Genomic DNA, 16,703 nt, shown 5'->3' with positions numbered 1-16,703 from the left:
TCGATATCGACGGGCAGAATAATTTAACCACTTACGAATGCCAACGCGTAAGTAAAGTGAATTGCTCGTGATTCGAGACACGTGTGCCGATTTGGATGGCGAGATTTATGGTTTTAACGCTTTGTATTGCGAGCTATGCTGGATGTATATACATACGTACGCATACATACATACATACATAAATACATAAGTATGCCTGTATCTACAGATATATATATATATATATATATATATATATATATATATATATATATATAAAGAGAAAAAGAGAGAGAGAGAGAGACATACCTATGCTTGTATTTAACATGTACATATACTTGTACAGCATATGTATATACGCGAATGCCACTGAATATAATTCGTAATTCGTGCATACGCGAAATGTCGATCGATTGACGAAACGACGCTAAACACGTTCATTGTCGACGTTGTCGGCCATCCTGCGAACGTCCTATCGTTTTCTCGGTGTGAGCAAGCACGGGGATCTCGCTCAGAGAGCACATCAAAATACAAAACTACAAAAATATACTCGCGAGACCGCGCCGGCCGTATATGAGATCCTTTCTTCTGCTTTTTCTCTTCCTCCCTCTCTCTCTCTCTCTCTCTCTTTTTTCTCTCTCTCTCCCCCTCACTCTCTCTTTCCGCTTTTATTTCCTTCCTCTCTTTACTCTTCCCTCTTTTATTTCATCGCTTCTCGTATTTACATATAAACAATGTTCAATGACAATCACTCGCCAGTCTGTGTATATATGTACATTAGATCGCATGCTCGGCCGGTTTCTCTCTTGAAAAACGAACAAACGGCTCGCGATTTTCTCTCTCTCTCTCTCTCTCTCTCTCTCTCTCTTCGTTTTTCTTTCTAGTTATCTTTTTTCTTTTTTTTTCTCATTCTAGACCGCTGAAAATATTACGCGGCGAAGTCCCTTAGTGTATCGATGCTGCTCCTTCCTATCTTTCTTTTTCACTTTAACGAACTCTGCTTTTGTTACCTTCTTTTCCTTTCTAAGTAGAGATAGATGGGAAGAGAGCTGAGAGTTGGCACCTGTATTTATCGATTGAATCTAATTACCTAATTCTATATCCTTCATTCTGTTCGATCTTTTATCTTATTATTCGTTTTTGTAAAATGACCGAATGCAAAAGAATCCAAAAAGAAATAACTTTCGGCACTAACGAGTTTCTAATAAACGTTAAAAGATAATTAAATTTAATTGTCATTGGCCTTTCCTATTAGTTAGATAAATTTATTTATTTTAATAGATTATTTCCAGAAAAAAAAGAATCGATCGTTAATAGCTTATTTCCAGAATTTTAGAAAAAAAAAAAAAATAACTTATCGAACAAGACTTTCAAATAACAAATATATATATATTGTCCATTCGTTATGCGTTACGTTTGGAAGTAACGAAGCATTCGCGAATAATTTGAGCTTCTGGTTCAGCTAACTGTTGAATAAAAATACAAAAACACAAAGAAAATCTTTGCTACTTTTATTTGCTATTTTATTAATCTTTGCTATATTATTAGCTCAAATTTTTCGCATATACTTTTAGTTTAACGTTTTGAATTTAAGCTTGACTATTCTGTAACAATTAAAAGCCTAACAATATTCTTTTTACAATGCCGAAAACAGAGGATCATGTTTCATAATTCGAAATATGATTCTTTGTTTGATATACGTACGAACCTTTGAAAATTTAACAATAATATTAATTGAGAAGCAATGAGTAATCGATCGAATGAGACAAGTGAGAAATACAAACGTAATATAATATAAATATATTTATATAAAATTAAATATGTATGACGATAGAAATATAAAAAATTATCAACGAGCATGTTTGAAGGAAGAACCAATACTCTTCAATTCGTATAGTAAGAAAATATTTTTTGATAGATAGATATACCACGGAGAGTTTGTTTTTCAGCTTTAGATCGATAAAAATGGAAATTTGTTGTCATCATAGAAACGAGATCTTCGAGATTCAGGTACAATCATGTAATATCGTATATCGCTATAGAATCTGTCCGCTTTTACATCTTTATTTCCAACTTACGATGTTATTGACCATTTTATTTCGACCTATGAATGGTACAACACGATTTTTTTTTCTCCTCGTTTCTGTTTCGTTCGCTCAGCTTTCGCGCTCGCGCGTTTTCTAAATAAACGATGGCGATCCGTAGCTATCGAATGCAATACGGAAAAGCTTTTTTCGCTAACACGATGTTCGGCATTGCCGGCAGTATTTCACACGGCAGATTCCAACCACTCTCCCCGGAAAGGTCGTTCTTTGACACTGGATTTATTGGCCACGAGCCACGAGGATCGTTATAGTTTTACTGCATTTTATTTTAAAGCATCTTTTCCGGGCCTATTCACCTTTCTTCTGTTTGCTCTTTCTTTTTCATCCTGAGAGAGAGAATTTTTAGAATCGACTTTTTACAACTTGTTGCAAGTCTCGCAATCACCGATGAATAAAAGAATGTACTTCTTTTTTTTGTATTTTTTTTTGTATTTTTTTGTATTTTTTTTTGTATTTTTTTTTTTTTTTTATAATATTATTCCTTTAGAAACTTTGTCCGAAAAAATGTTCAAAGTTTTTTTCCACGAAATGATATACTTTCTTCATTTTATTTTCATCCGTAGTTTGAAATATCAATAAAATGTTGGAAATAATTATATAAAGTGTTCCAATGGATACGATAATAGAAATAGCTTACTTAATCTTGTCAAATAAATCTAACACCTTTCATCAACACAAAAAGCTTCTATAGTCGAACAACCATAAACCACGAATGCTTGGTCGATCACGAAACGGAGTTTCACGTGTACATTGAACGATATTAAAGAACAGAAGTTAAAGAGTGACCTGAGTTGTTTGGAGAGACCGGAGAAAATCGACGACACGTTAACCAGCTTGATTTCTCGGAAATTGAGAAACTGCGATAAATAGAAGAAGATCGTCGTAGATATTGGAAAAGTTCTCCTCTGTCTTAACAAATAAATATAATCTTTAATCAGTCAAGGATAAATTCAATTTATCGGATTAAATAATAATAATTCAGGTTATCTTAGAAAGAAAGTTACAATTTTTTTTTAAATACTCCTTACTTGTCTCATTGTCTCTCAATTAATATCATTCTACGAAATCGTTAACATCGCATAACGATTTTTCGCGAAGCAATATCTCGCGATATAAATCGTGAAATCGTTCTAATCTCGCTTGTCGGACGAGTCGATAAAAAGCGAAGGAGAAAATGAAAGGAACGAAAAGATTTAAATGGAAAAGAAAGCAAAGAAAAAAAGAAAAAGGAGGAAAAAGAAGAGAAAATGAGGGAAAAGAAAACGCGTATCGAGAGAAAGAGTGATAAATCGCATCCCATGCGAATTATAGTCCGTTTATCTTCATCCCTCATCAGCTCGATGTTCGATAAAACGACGAATCGTCGTCCTCTCATCATCGTCATGTCGCAGCATCGTTTCTTTGTCCGAAAGAAGAACCACATCGACTTGCGTTCACGTCGGAAGAAGAATCATCAAAATCTTCGAATGAAGGCACTATTGGTTTCTTTCCCGAGATCGCCGGCGACTCGATAGAGTAGTATGGCTCGACGTAGTAGTGGCGGGAACGAAGAAGTAGGAAGACCCGACGTCCTCATCGTCCATTATATTCATAGGATCATACTTCCGTGCCATCCTCATCCTCGTCTTCGTAGAGAGGTCCGTTGGTCGATTTCTTTTTGGGTTTTGGAGGGGGCCTAGGTGGAATCTTCCTACCTAACGTGTTGTTACCTTGTTGTTGTAAACCGAGAGATCTAGAGCTGATATCGAGAGCCTCATCGGCCAATTTAATGGACCAGTCGGAAATGGCCTCGGGAGCACCCTCGGGTGCTGATCTATCGAGGGTACCGAGTGCATTCGAACTACCGGCTAATATGTTGGGAGTGCTTCGTTGCATGGTCGCATAGTGGGAAGTCGGTGTACCAGGTATTTGCCTTCCTCTGACCGAAGATCCGGTCTCCGGACTTTTATTTAGGGAAAGCACAGAGCTGCCGTCTGCTGTAGTGCGTAGGCCTAGATTATCATATACGGGTTCCAATGCATCAGTGGGCGAAGTCGGTGGGCCACTGCTCCAGCTGGGAGCTCGAGGTCTTCTTGGAATGGTGACGTATCCGTGACGAGGCATCACCGGTGCTACTGCAGATCCTGCAAGACCGTACGGCGTGACGCTTCGATTATGAGGGAGAGTCTTGAAAGTTGCAGGATATTGTCCGGGTGGTGAGTTATAGCCCAAAGACGTCGGACTCGAGGTCGAATGCTGTCGTTGCTGATGCTGCTGTTGTTGTTGCTGTTGCTGAGGTTGATGTTGCTGACTAGGAAGACGAGTGTTGTCTGGCGCTGTAGAAGCCTGACTGGTTGGCGAAGCTCCACGACCACCAGAGAAGGCCAACAGGTCTGGTGGATATTGTCGGTAAGTACCACTTCCGACACGGCTCAAAGTTCCACCTGCACCCCCATTATCGAATTCTGTCGTCCTGGGACCCTCCTCTCTTTCCTCGTCCAATCCTCCGCCGACCACGTTGCCGATTACGCCGCTACCGACCACACCGTCAGCTGTCAAAAGAGAAACAAAGGGGAAGGACGAACGTTAAAAAAGAAAATTTTAAAAGAGCTTGCGCGAAGAAATGAATATAAACTTAAAATAAAGAGACGGAGACAGAGAGAAAGCCGTCCGGCAGACCGATACTTTGTCACGATTTCTTTTCGATAATGAAAAAAATTCTTTCTTTTTCAAGGGATAATGAAAAAAATTCTTTCTTTATCCACAGCTGAAAATTCATTTTCTCAACAGACACGTTATCACTTCCAATAATTAAAACATCCCTGAAAGAAATATTAAACTGAACAAGTTTTCTTTTGGAAAACATTGACTACGTCAGTTGAATTATACGTCGTTGAAATGAACAACTTTTTTCAATACTTATGATCAGACAAATTCTTAACTTAAAAAATGGAGCGAGTAACTTATTGATAAAATACTCGGAAAAAGTCACCATGAAACTTTCGTAGAAAAGAAAGCTCGCGACTAACGAAGTGACGAAGTGCAAACTTGCTTTCGTCGTGTCTCGAAGTTTATATTAGGATCGTCGGTTACTTCGATGCCACGATCGAAGTCACGACATAACGATCGTACAATTTTCCTAACGATGCCGTGCGTTAACGAGTACCACGTTTAAGCTTTACGCTCGTCGACGAACGGTAATCCGAAACTCCTGACCGTTTATCCTTTCATGACAGAAATTAACGTTCCATCAAGGATGAAGCATTAGTACGATTGGATTACATTGAATATTCTACAAATTTTCGATTGAAATTAATTTCGAAAAAAATATGATAAAAAGAAGATATCGTAAAGCGTAAGAAGCTGTTTAGAACGAATTATTTTTCCTACGTTATATCTACTTTTAAGCGTAACTTGAAAGACTTACTACTTTTGCAAATAGCGACAAAGCAATGTAATAAAAAGATACAAAAGAGAAAAAAATGAAAGAAAATCTAATTTTGCACGAAGAAAAGAGAGCGAAATAAAAGAAAAAACAGAAATTATATTGTACAACGAAATTATATGTTATAACGAGCATAGTGGAGAGAGTAGATTTGGACAATCTCTAGCGTGCATATCGAAATCGTGATGACTGGACCTACCGACCAGTCCAGTCGGTGGAGATTTACAAAGCCAACATGTAGGAGGCGAGGAGACGTTTGCAATTATTTACGGCGTGGTCGAGAGCCAGCCCTATTGTGGTTAAGCAGCGAACGCAAAAGGGAGAGATCCGCCGTCTCTCTATTATGTGAACATAATTTGGAGAAGCCAAACGTTATACTCATTCTCCCTGCATTTCGAAGTAACAGTATTGTCGAGATCGAAACGACTATTGTCGAAATTTCGTTGCCTAATTCTAACACGGTTTTTATTATTTGTTCTTTTTTTTGGCGATTACTTGATTAGAATCGATTCGATTATCAGAGCTTTCGTACAATTAATAACACCGATTGGCAATAAAATTTGGCATGAACTTTAAAATTGATAGCCCGTGAAATTATATAGTAAGTCGAAAGTAAACACCAGGATATCATAGAATGTTTTTTGACGAGAATTCGTGCAGAAATTGCAGCCTCTCATCCGTATTAACGTTTCATTTTATGGAGCATATTGTCTTCATTGTCATGCCTTTTCTCTATATTCTCGGCCACGGAAAAGTTAGTAGCATAATGAAATAATAGCGAAATTTTATTTTTCTTGGTTTCTAATTATGATTTTTTTACACAATAAGATACCGTTATTCTATTTTTCTCTAGTAACAATGAAGATATATTTATTTTGAACAAACGATTGTATAATTAACAAATTTTACTTTTTAAAAAATATTTTATTATATAGAATTTTCCTAGCGAGCAATAAAAGAATAACTTGCAAATAGATAAAATCAAATAAAAAAAAATATCGATTTTTCCAATCATTTCATTCACAACCACGTTGTTTCCTCTTCGTTCTATTCAAGTTAAATCAGTTTGGGGGAAATTTTCTCTCTCTTCCTCTCTCTCATTTTTATCATATTTTCTCTTTTTCTCTCGCTTTTCTCTTTTCAACTCGTGGCGTTAGATATGCAATATTTTTCTCGCGATCCTCTATATTTGCATATTCGGATAGAACAATCGTACGCTATTGACGAAAGAATTTCGAGTAAAATTAAAATAGATATCTGTATTTGTCTATCTTCGACAAAAGATAAAGCGAGAACGAGGTATTATATTCTCGACTTATTTTCCTTTCGAAAGACATAATCGCGAATAAAAATGGATCGTTCATTAACCCATATAGTTATCATCTACGTCAACCTGACACTTGGAAGAAACGTAACAAGTATCGTTGTTGCGGAGAAAACCATTCCAATCGATTCGTTTCGATGTGTCAGGTTCATGCTCGTTAATGCGATGCCTTTTTAGTGCATCCTTTATTTACCAAAGAAGCTATTTAGCCAACGGGTAGATCGAATTATAAATCTTTTTACCGTGAAAAAGGATTGCTTTTATCTGTGACTTTAAATTAAAGCCTCGTTTTTATCTGCCGGGTACTGTTTCCCTCAACAAAGCGATTGCACTGTGTGCTTGCTCAATCGTATCGTCCTGAATCTTAAATCGCTATATCGACCTCTGTAATTCTAATCAAGAGAGCGCGTTAAATTTTTGTACCTTTTCTTCGTGACTTGTTATTTTTACTATTGTGAAACTTAGCACTTTATAAATTAGTTTAGCTATATACAAGATTGAGATATTTTATTCCATCGATCGATTATGATAGGTATATGATACAATATTTACAAAAGTCCGAAAATATCAATCGAAATAAATAGCCGATGGTATAGAAAATGATTTTAATAGAAATTAAAATTAAGATATTCAGTTATTCCTATAGGAAGCAATTATACGGAATAAAAATGATATTTCCATTTCCAATAATCTTAAGGTAGATCTCAGCTCGACGCTCTCGCGAGTCACATTCGATGCTCGTTAACGTCAGAGCGAACGCGGTGCATAGAAGCGGCAGTTGTGGTTGACCGATCGTTACTCCGGCTAGCACCTGGCGGCACATTGTTTAGTTATATATGCAGTGTACTGACCGAAGACCGAGTCGTTGTCGAGAAGGGTTCGATTCAGCTCCGTCATTTCGGTGCCGTGCGATGTCACGGAGGGTGCCTCATATCGCCTGGCTGTTTTAACCGAGCTGGTGTTTATGGTCGTGATCAAAGACTTCTCTTGTTCGCCTAGACTATGATGTTCTAGAGATACTGCTTCCAAGCCTTTCTCATCATGATGATCTCGACGACGTCGACAGTAGCAAGTACAGAGCGTCACCGTGACGAGGAGAAGTAGAAGGGCAGCAATACCGAGTCCGATAGCCAAAGGTAGACTAATCGTACTATCCCTACCACTGATAGGGTCGCCCACGACGCTCAGAGTTACATTCTTCTCTACGCTACCACCTGGATTCTTCGCAAGGCAAACGTAATCACCTTTGTCGGATGGACCGACATCAGGGATAGTTAGATTCAACCAATCGTTACTGGACTCGATAATATAACCACGTTCTCCATTATGTCGTCTGCTTTGATTGTTCAACACTTTCGATCGATGCACCCAGACGAGCTATAAACAGAGTACATATGTGGTTGATATGGTTAATATAATTGAAAAAAAAAAAAAAAAAAAGTAAAAGAAATGAGAAAAACGCAATTTTTCTCAAATCGAAAAGAATTTGATATTTATTAATATCCGGTAATTCGTAAACAACTACAATTTAATTTCTAATCGGCAAGGTCATCGCGAAAATAACCGAGTCTAGAACCATCGAGTCAACATCGCGTGACATTTTCTATCCTCGAAAAGTAACGTCCAATTTTAATTCGATTCATAAACGTAATGACTTGACAGTCCTAAGTATGACGGATCGCGAATATGATGTACTATAACACCTGGTTAAGATACTGGTTATACGATCGTATTCGTCATATCCGAAAGGTGAGCGTGATAAGTAATGTATTCCTGCTTGACTTTCCGAATGTCACGAGACGCGAGACAAATATGTCCCACTAGATCGTCTGTGAATGCATAACCCGGAACAGACTAGCGTGCTACCGTTTACGAAGAAGGAAATGTATTCTACGTGCCAGTCCTTACTTGGAAATATTGCCAGGCTTCACAAATTGCTCTTGCGCATTTCTCAGGCTTCTTAAAGACATTCATTCGAAATCAGCGAAATGGAACCGAGAAGATTGAAGTTAAGACGAATTAGAAGAAATTATACTTTTACCGGTATTTTCTAAGTAATAGGATAGAATTGCCTTTAAAGTATCACGGTAGAAGAACGAAGGAAAGACGTTGGTTACCTGAGGTCGAGGAATGCCCGTGGCTCTGCACCAGAGTTTCGCATCTCCTTGGCCGATCTCGAGTTTTCCTGCTGGTCCTATCACAAAGATTTCTGGGCGACAAGCAAAGTCATCGCTACTAACCTCGTCCCACATCTTCCCAGCAAGATTGGCTGGTTGTTGGCAAGTGTTAGGCTTCGTGTACAATTTTCGTTCTATCGTCCAATCGCGAAATCTCTTGAGTCGGCAGTTACAGTTCCAAGGATTATTCTGAAGCTCGAGACTGTTCAATTTTGGTAGATTCTCGAAACTGTGAAGCTTAAGTACGCTCAGATTATTGCCGTCTAAAGTGAGGGACTGTAGACCAGGTAAATTGCGAAATGTCTTTTCCTCGATTCTTTCCAATTTATTATCGGATACCTCAACCTTCTGCAAGAAGGTCAAGTTGAAGAACAAACCATCCTCTAGGGCCCTCAGTTTATTCTGATTCAAGAGTAGCACTCTGAGTCGTAGGGTCTCAACAAAAGTACCAGGATGGAGAGTTCTAATGTTGTTAGCTGAGAGATCGATCTCGATTATGATCTTCAGTGCTCTGAACGACTTTGGATGCACCGTCTCGATGCCACACTCGCGCAGTACCAATTTGTGAAGATTCACGAGATTGTTCAGTTTGAAGATGTCTTCGATCAAGTGGGGTATTCGATTCCCAGTAAGATCTAGACTCTGGATCTCCGATGACAAGTTTTGCGGTACTTGCGTTAGATTCTGCCTCATGCACTCGGCCGTTTTCTTACCGGACACCCATTTGCATTTACACGACGACGCAGTGCACTGCATCCAGTCTTGGGCGACATCTTGTCCTCGGCACATGGCCATCATTGTCAGAATTAAGCAGAGTAACAATCTCGCCGTTGTCAGCTCCATCCTGGGGATTTCTATTAACAAAGGTAAATGTTGGTTATTAATGAGTCGTACTAAGCATATTTAATCTAGAAAATAATGCAATAATATCGTTCGTTTTCCCATGATAAAAAAGAAAAATTTATTCATTTTATGCTTAATGTGTTTATTGTAACAAAGGCAATAAAATTTCGAGAAACAAAAATACATCTATTTTCATTTCATTTATATTTTTATTATTAGAAATTTTTTTTTATTTATATTTGAAAATATGTTTTGTAAAAAGGTTTATTATTTGTTACAATGTATTCAGAATACTGTAATTTCAGCAAGTGATTATTCATAGTTAACAAAATTGTATATTTCTAAATAAGTAAAATTCATTGCAACTATATTTTTTGTACTCTTATTATCCGTCACCTAGATTTTCGTATTTTTCTCGGACCATTGTAATCTTCATCTTTTAAATTCATTCAACTATGCAAATTGTAATCGATATTCATTTGTATATGAATCAATTGCCCAGTTTATATGCGCGTATTTTGTTTTCGTTTTAGGTAAGAGTGAAACAAGCTAACGATAGCAAAGTAAGTCGAATTAATGCCACCATTGTAGAGAGATTTTTGCGGTGAACGGTAAAGTTCGAAAAGCTTTTGAAATATTTGGACGTGATACCTAGTCTCCCTGAAAATGGAAAAACTTTGGGTGACTATTTTTCCGAGGTATGAGAAGAGTCGTTAGGCAAGCAAATTTCACGGATTTCTCGAGAGAACCTCGTTAATCATAGAAATCCTTTTAACGGGCGGAAGCTAAACGCCCTTCTCGAAGTAAATCGTTTGGAAAGGAAGATTTCGATGCGTCGTTTAACAGAAAGGGAACTCCCGGTGGCTACTATTGGAAGCTATCTTTTCGTTCTCCTAAACTTTCTTTGCGATATCTTTCTTTTCTTCTACTATCGTCCAAGATCCTTGTTTTCCGTCTTTTCGTTTTCTAATTTTAGAAAGAGTTACACGTTGGTAACTTCGGTAATTTAGCTTAATATCGTTCTCTCCCTTTCTCTTTTTCTTTCTTTCTTCTACTTCTCGACATGGTGCAGTCGGCAGGCCGTGCCGTCGACGTGTCGCCAAAGTTAAATTAATACAACACGGCAAGGGGCGAGTCCGAAGAGGCGTGCTTGCGCTCGAGCGTACACTTTACTCCTTTTATTATTGCTGAGACCCGAGGAGTCCGAGGTTGTGCATCAAATTACTCTTTTCGCCAGCAGGCAGAGCCCAATGCAATTCATCCTGTTCTCTCTTACTCCCTCTGGGACGTGGTACGAAAACGAGAGAAAGGAATACGGAATAGCGAGAGAGAGAGAGAGAGAGAGAGAGAGAGAGAGAGAGAGAGAGAGAGAGAGAGAGAGAGAGAGAGAGATCAAGAAAGAAGGAAAGGTTTTGGACTTGGATGTGTAAGTTAGCTTGTACACCGTCGTGGCGACAGTCTTACCATTTGAATTTATTCCAAAAGTCGGCGAAAGAGCTGACCGAGTTATAGCGCGGTGGTTAACGGAAATCGCTCGGAGGGTTATAAATTTCAATGTCGCGCTATAGAAGAATTAACGTCCGATGTAGCAGTCCTGTTACTTCGAATAATGAAATTCTGTTGAGACACTTTGTTAGCGTGCCCGAATTCTGTTACTGTCGAGCGAACGGTACCGTAAAAGTCATAAGAATTAGAAAATCGAGAATAATATTCGAGCGATGATAATACCTCTTTTTTCCAATTGTCAGATATGGGTGGATAAAAGTGAAAAAAAAACAGAGTTTTCATATAGGGTAGTTTATCATTTCTACGGACGCGTAATGAACGTAACTTGTCGTAGTAGTGGTTTATTGAACGTCAGAAAAGTTTCACTGAGAGAGTCGCATATAATAACTCCCGAGAACAAAGTTTTGTTGAAATAGTACACTCTTCTAGGGTGAAAGTAACACAGCTGTTCTTTCTTCTCGTATTTTACAACGAAATTTTTTAAATCAGTTTTTTCTACTAAGCTTTTCTCTATTATTTTTCATTTCTCAGTCACCGGTGTTTTTATTGTCATTACGAAACGAGGCCAAAATGTTGAAGGCTAAAAATATTATAATTATTCGCGCGTAGAAGGCGTTTGGGATTCTTCGAAAGTTTTCCTATTTTAAAGAAAAAGAATGCCATTTTAATGCCTCTCGAGGCTTCGTAGGGCTAATTATAAAGCTAGAGTCATTGCGTCGACATTACGTCGTAATAAAATAATAAAAACGGACTATGACTTAGGGGTAGAAGCGTCCCGCGGGTCGTTTTGTTGAGAATTACGTTGAAAACAACTTTATACATGTATTACGTTTCCCCACCCACAAAGCAAACCACAATCGTTGTAACGTTATTACGTTGAAGAGGAAGGGAAGGTTTACGAAGAAAGAGAATAGTCAAGGATGCAATCTTGAAATAATGAAAAGTTCGAGGCACAAGATGCATAGCTCCGAGAAACGCGTTTTCAAAATAAAAGAAAAGAAGGAAAGGAAGAAAGATCAGGGCAAGAAGAAATTTTTCCGGACGTGCAGGTGGTCGTGTAATGCAAAAGAGTTTTCCTACGGGAAAGAAGAAAGAGTACGAGACTCATCGATCGAACGAACTTTCATGGTTGTAAGAGTTCTTCTGCTTTTGGATAAAATCCTTCCGTAACTTCTTCTTGTTCCGGTATCTTTTTGATCTTCTGATAGCTGCCTTTTTTGCGAGTTATTTCTTGTTGATACTAGCCATGCACAAAGAAGAACGTTCAAAGCTAAAGTAAACATACGCTCCCCAAGTCCGATCACATTTATTTCCGATTCTGTCCTCTTCTCTTTTCAATGTTCAACCCCTGTTATACGTTCGTTGGCCTCCGTATCAGTTTCCTCGATCCGACCACCATCATCTTTCTCTCTCTCTCTCTCTTTCTCTCACCGGGCATCGATCGTACGCATTTGACTTGTAAATAACTAGTACCAACGAGAGAAAGAACATTGGATATGCAGGAAGAGACGAAACTAAAGAGTTTACATTAGTCGACATAAAGAGAAGTGGCCCATAGGAAGAGTTAACGCAAAGGGAACTTTTCTTCAAGAGAGACACGTGTGTTACATCATGTAGGAAAAGACTCCCATGGCTATGCGTCCTTTTTTTATAGCGTTTTAAGTAAGGTGGATAAAAAGAAGAAGAAAGTAAAAGAAGAAAGAAGGAAGGAACTACGATGTCGAAAAAGTAAATGGACATAAAAGCTTGAGGGAAAAATGCTTGCTAAGAAAGGAGAGTAAAAATAGGAGAGAGGTCAAGAGCAAAGTCAATCGAATTTTTATCAGAACTATGGAATTTTAAATTTATTAGCACTCGGTCTATCAATCAAGAGTCCTTGGACGTTACACGCATACTTAACTTCTCTTGGTCATGCTGTGTCCTTTTCACGAAAACTTCATCTATCATGTGGACGCGCTATAGGGAGATTATTATCACTGGTTTCTTGCCTTGTTCTTTCTTTTCTCAACCCTTTCTCTTAACCTTCTCGTTCATAACACTGTATAGAGTGAATATATATAGAGTATTTTTTTTTATCCGACAGCTCTCGAAATATGTGCTGTGGTTAAAGCCGTGTGACTTTTAGGTTTTCGTTTTTCTATGTAGATTCACCGAGGTAGACCGGCTGGCTATCTGCGAAATCATGGGAAAAAAACTTGATACTAAAATCACGCTACAGTTGTACAAGTACTTAAACGCATATGCCGAGTTTTCCGATCAACGGGAATTGGAAAATTCTCGAAAATCCTTTGGGGATCGAATGTGTTGAAGTTTATCTCTTTTCCTATCATTTCGTAAGTTTTTTTAGCTGTACTTCACGAGTTTGTAGATACGACTGTTGGAAGTGTCTTATGCAATCACCATCGTTCGCTTGAAATAAAATTTTTCAATCCTGTTTAAAGTTTCGCATAGATTATGACATTTTCTAAATGCACGAGAGTGCATAAACTTTCCTTAACAATAGAAACAAATTGACTGGAGTAAATCTAAGAAAATTTCTAAAAAGTACATTTTATTCATCGGAGCATAAATTATTACTTATAATTTTAAACTAATCATTTGAAAACTTTTTAAATGCAACCTATTTTACTATAAATATTTTAATGTTAAAATGTGTAATAAAATGATGTTCGCGTCTAATACGTAACAGGTATAACTAATACGCAAAATTAGCAATATGAATATAATGGTAATGGGTGATAATCATCTCAATGATGGACTAAAAGGAGGTCTAGAGGGCAAAATTTCCCAACGGGCCTTAAGACGAAAGATATTATATTATCCCTCGTGGTATGATCAGATATCTGAGACGGTCGTGCTGGTTCGTTACGAATATATTGTATTTAAGGGATGACTTAATCTGTATCGAGATATATTCATTTGGAAATTGATTATTTAAAAATTTTTTTCTCCGTTTGGCTCATAATTATTAACCATATTAAAATACATTGAAGAGACAGAGAGAGAAAGAGAGAGAGAGAGAGAGAGAGAGAGAGAGAGACGATTTGTCTCGAAATAAATATAACGCCACAATCGCATTATTTATAAGAAAATGTTTCATTGAGTAAAATTAAATTTTAATTTTTCATATTGGTGCATACAAATCGATTGACGAAGCGTTATCCATTGAGTCGTCAAAATATGACACTCGATCTTTTTTAATACCCAATATAGTAATCGGCTAAAAAAAGGAAACTGAATAAATACTCCCATAAAGTTATCGAATGTCGACCCTTGAATCCATGAACGATCAATGAACGTGAAGCATTTTCCAGGAACAGACCAACTGTTCCGCGGCGGTTCGTCACGCGCGTTGACTCGGGTCGATATGGAATGAAATAATTACGCAATATGTTAATTGAGGTGGGAATATGGCATGTAAAGGTCGGGGGCTTGTGTGACATTCGCATGAGAGTGAGAGCAGTCATAAACGAAGTATAATGTCGACAAGAGGATGAAATAGGTTTTTTGCTTAATCACATGTCTTTGTTTAGAATGCTCACTCGTATATAATCGGTTCCTATATTCAAAAAGTATTTGTAAAGCTTCAAATATCAAATTCATCGATTCGCAATACTTGCTGTAACGTGATACTTTTGTCCGATTTGATTTTTATACAAGTCTTTGAAACAAAAATTTTTCTGATTCGTGGGAAACGATCAGCGTTTAGGATTGAATGATAACGAATTGGATTATTGATCGAGCGAACGCAGTTACCACATTGTATTTTCTACTTGTCTAGAATAGCTACTCGAAATGCGGATCGGAACAATCGAAGGGATGCGGATAAAAAAAAAAAAAAAAAAAAAAAAAAAAAAAAAAAAAAAAAAAACAAGCGAGGCTTTCGTTTCCAAAACGAAATCGTCGTGAATACGATTAAGCACTTTCGTTCGATAGTAGAAACAAGTATAGCGATATTGCAGTAGACTGTATACACTGAAATAATGGTTCCCAGCAGGAAATGTATTTTCTATAAACTTGCGAACAGTTGTTTTCAAAACAGTCTCTTTTCGTTTCTGTAATTTGGTTAGAAATGTAAAGGAAGTTTAGAATCGCATGAGAATAGTCCGTAATTAAAATTATGTTCGTGAGTGAAGAGATAAAAGTTTGATACTTAAATGTACCGTAATATATATATTTCTTTCTAAATCCAAAAATTTATTTGTTTTGAGATATAATTCAAAGAGATATACGTCAGCGATTTTGTTAAAATCTTAAACTTTTGCGAAAGTAGACTTGTACAAATTATTCGTAATATATATATATCGCATAATAGTGGAACATTTATAATATTTGTATAATGTTAATAAAAAGTTGAGCATCAAACTGATTTAGCAACATTTGTAATGTTTTTAACGGCCCAACCGGCATAAATTTGATTCGTTTTATTTAACGATAATGGTCTGTATTTTCATATGATTTCGAATGTAAAATAATTCCTCCTTCTTAAGAAGCACGATTGTATAGAATTTTATTCGTAATTGAAAGAAACGTTACTGAAATTGAAAAACATTCGAAAAAGATCAAAACGAACGAAATCGATATACATCACGTCTATCGAAAAAGTAGAAAACGTTCAAGATATCAAGAAAATACAACATAGAGCTGTCGTATAGGAAAATCATTTACGAATAAATGTAAGAAATCCGAGGACTATTACAAAAATATTATTGTCTCTGAAATAATAAAAATAGGAAAATGAGACATACCAACGTAAAAATATGAAAATATGAAAGATGGAAACATTGATCCTTTTTAGTTATTCTTCGTTTACTATTTCGACAAATATAGATGTATGAGTGTATGAATGTGCAAGTTCACCTTAGGCACCGTCGTCAACGTCATCGCTGCCCTTACTGTTTTTACTTTGTCCGTAGCTCTTATACAGGATTCAAGAGCACTTTGAGTTTAATCATCTGTGAAAAACCTTTCGATATACGTTCGTTCATTCATGTGTATGCGTGTCGTATGTATGTGTGTGTATGTGTGTGTGCATAAGCATGAACACCAACATAAAGTGAGGCGTCGACCGAGTTACGTGTTACTCGGCCGAGCACATAGACCTGGATAATGCAGTCGAATGACTTTCATCGAGCAAAGCTTCTGCTGCATCGGCCGAATAATAATTTTCTATTATTTTATTCTATTTTTTTTTTCTTTAGATATGAAGACTACTCAAAGAAAGAGAAAGAAGATAAAAAAAGATAAATTAAATAAAAAAAGAAAATCCACTTTGAAGTTGTATAAAAAATGCATACTCCTATTCCAATCTTGCTCTAATCGAAAATCGATTGTTAGATTTATAA

General features: G+C 37.0%; 1 protein-coding gene across 21 annotated transcripts in view; it reads right to left on the bottom strand.

Annotated features, from left to right (window-relative positions):
- Positions 1–828: 828 nt before the first annotated feature.
- The window catches only part of kek5 (leucine-rich repeat, immunoglobulin-like domain-containing kekkon 5 protein), a 237,071-nt gene continuing 221,196 nt past the window's right edge, over positions 829–16,703 (bottom strand). For all 21 annotated transcript variants that reach the window (XM_085664792.1, XM_085664798.1, XM_085664793.1 and 18 more), the window contains 3 exons: positions 8,950–9,863; positions 7,684–8,209; positions 829–4,615 (listed from right to left, as the gene is read on the bottom strand). In XM_085664792.1, the coding sequence (XP_085520918.1) occupies positions 3,681–4,615; positions 7,684–8,209; positions 8,950–9,852 (2,364 nt within the window). In that variant the 5' untranslated portion in view covers positions 9,853–9,863 and the 3' untranslated portion in view covers positions 829–3,680. The remainder of the gene's footprint in view (positions 4,616–7,683; positions 8,210–8,949; positions 9,864–16,703) is intronic.

Source organism: Vespa mandarinia, chromosome 2 (genome assembly GCF_050613455.1).
Source record: "Vespa mandarinia isolate Hongniang chromosome 2, ASM5061345v1, whole genome shotgun sequence".
Classification (NCBI taxonomy): domain Eukaryota; kingdom Metazoa; phylum Arthropoda; class Insecta; order Hymenoptera; family Vespidae; genus Vespa; species Vespa mandarinia.
The sequence above is the reverse complement of the archived record's forward strand: the minus strand, read 5'-3'. Positions and strand labels throughout refer to the sequence as shown.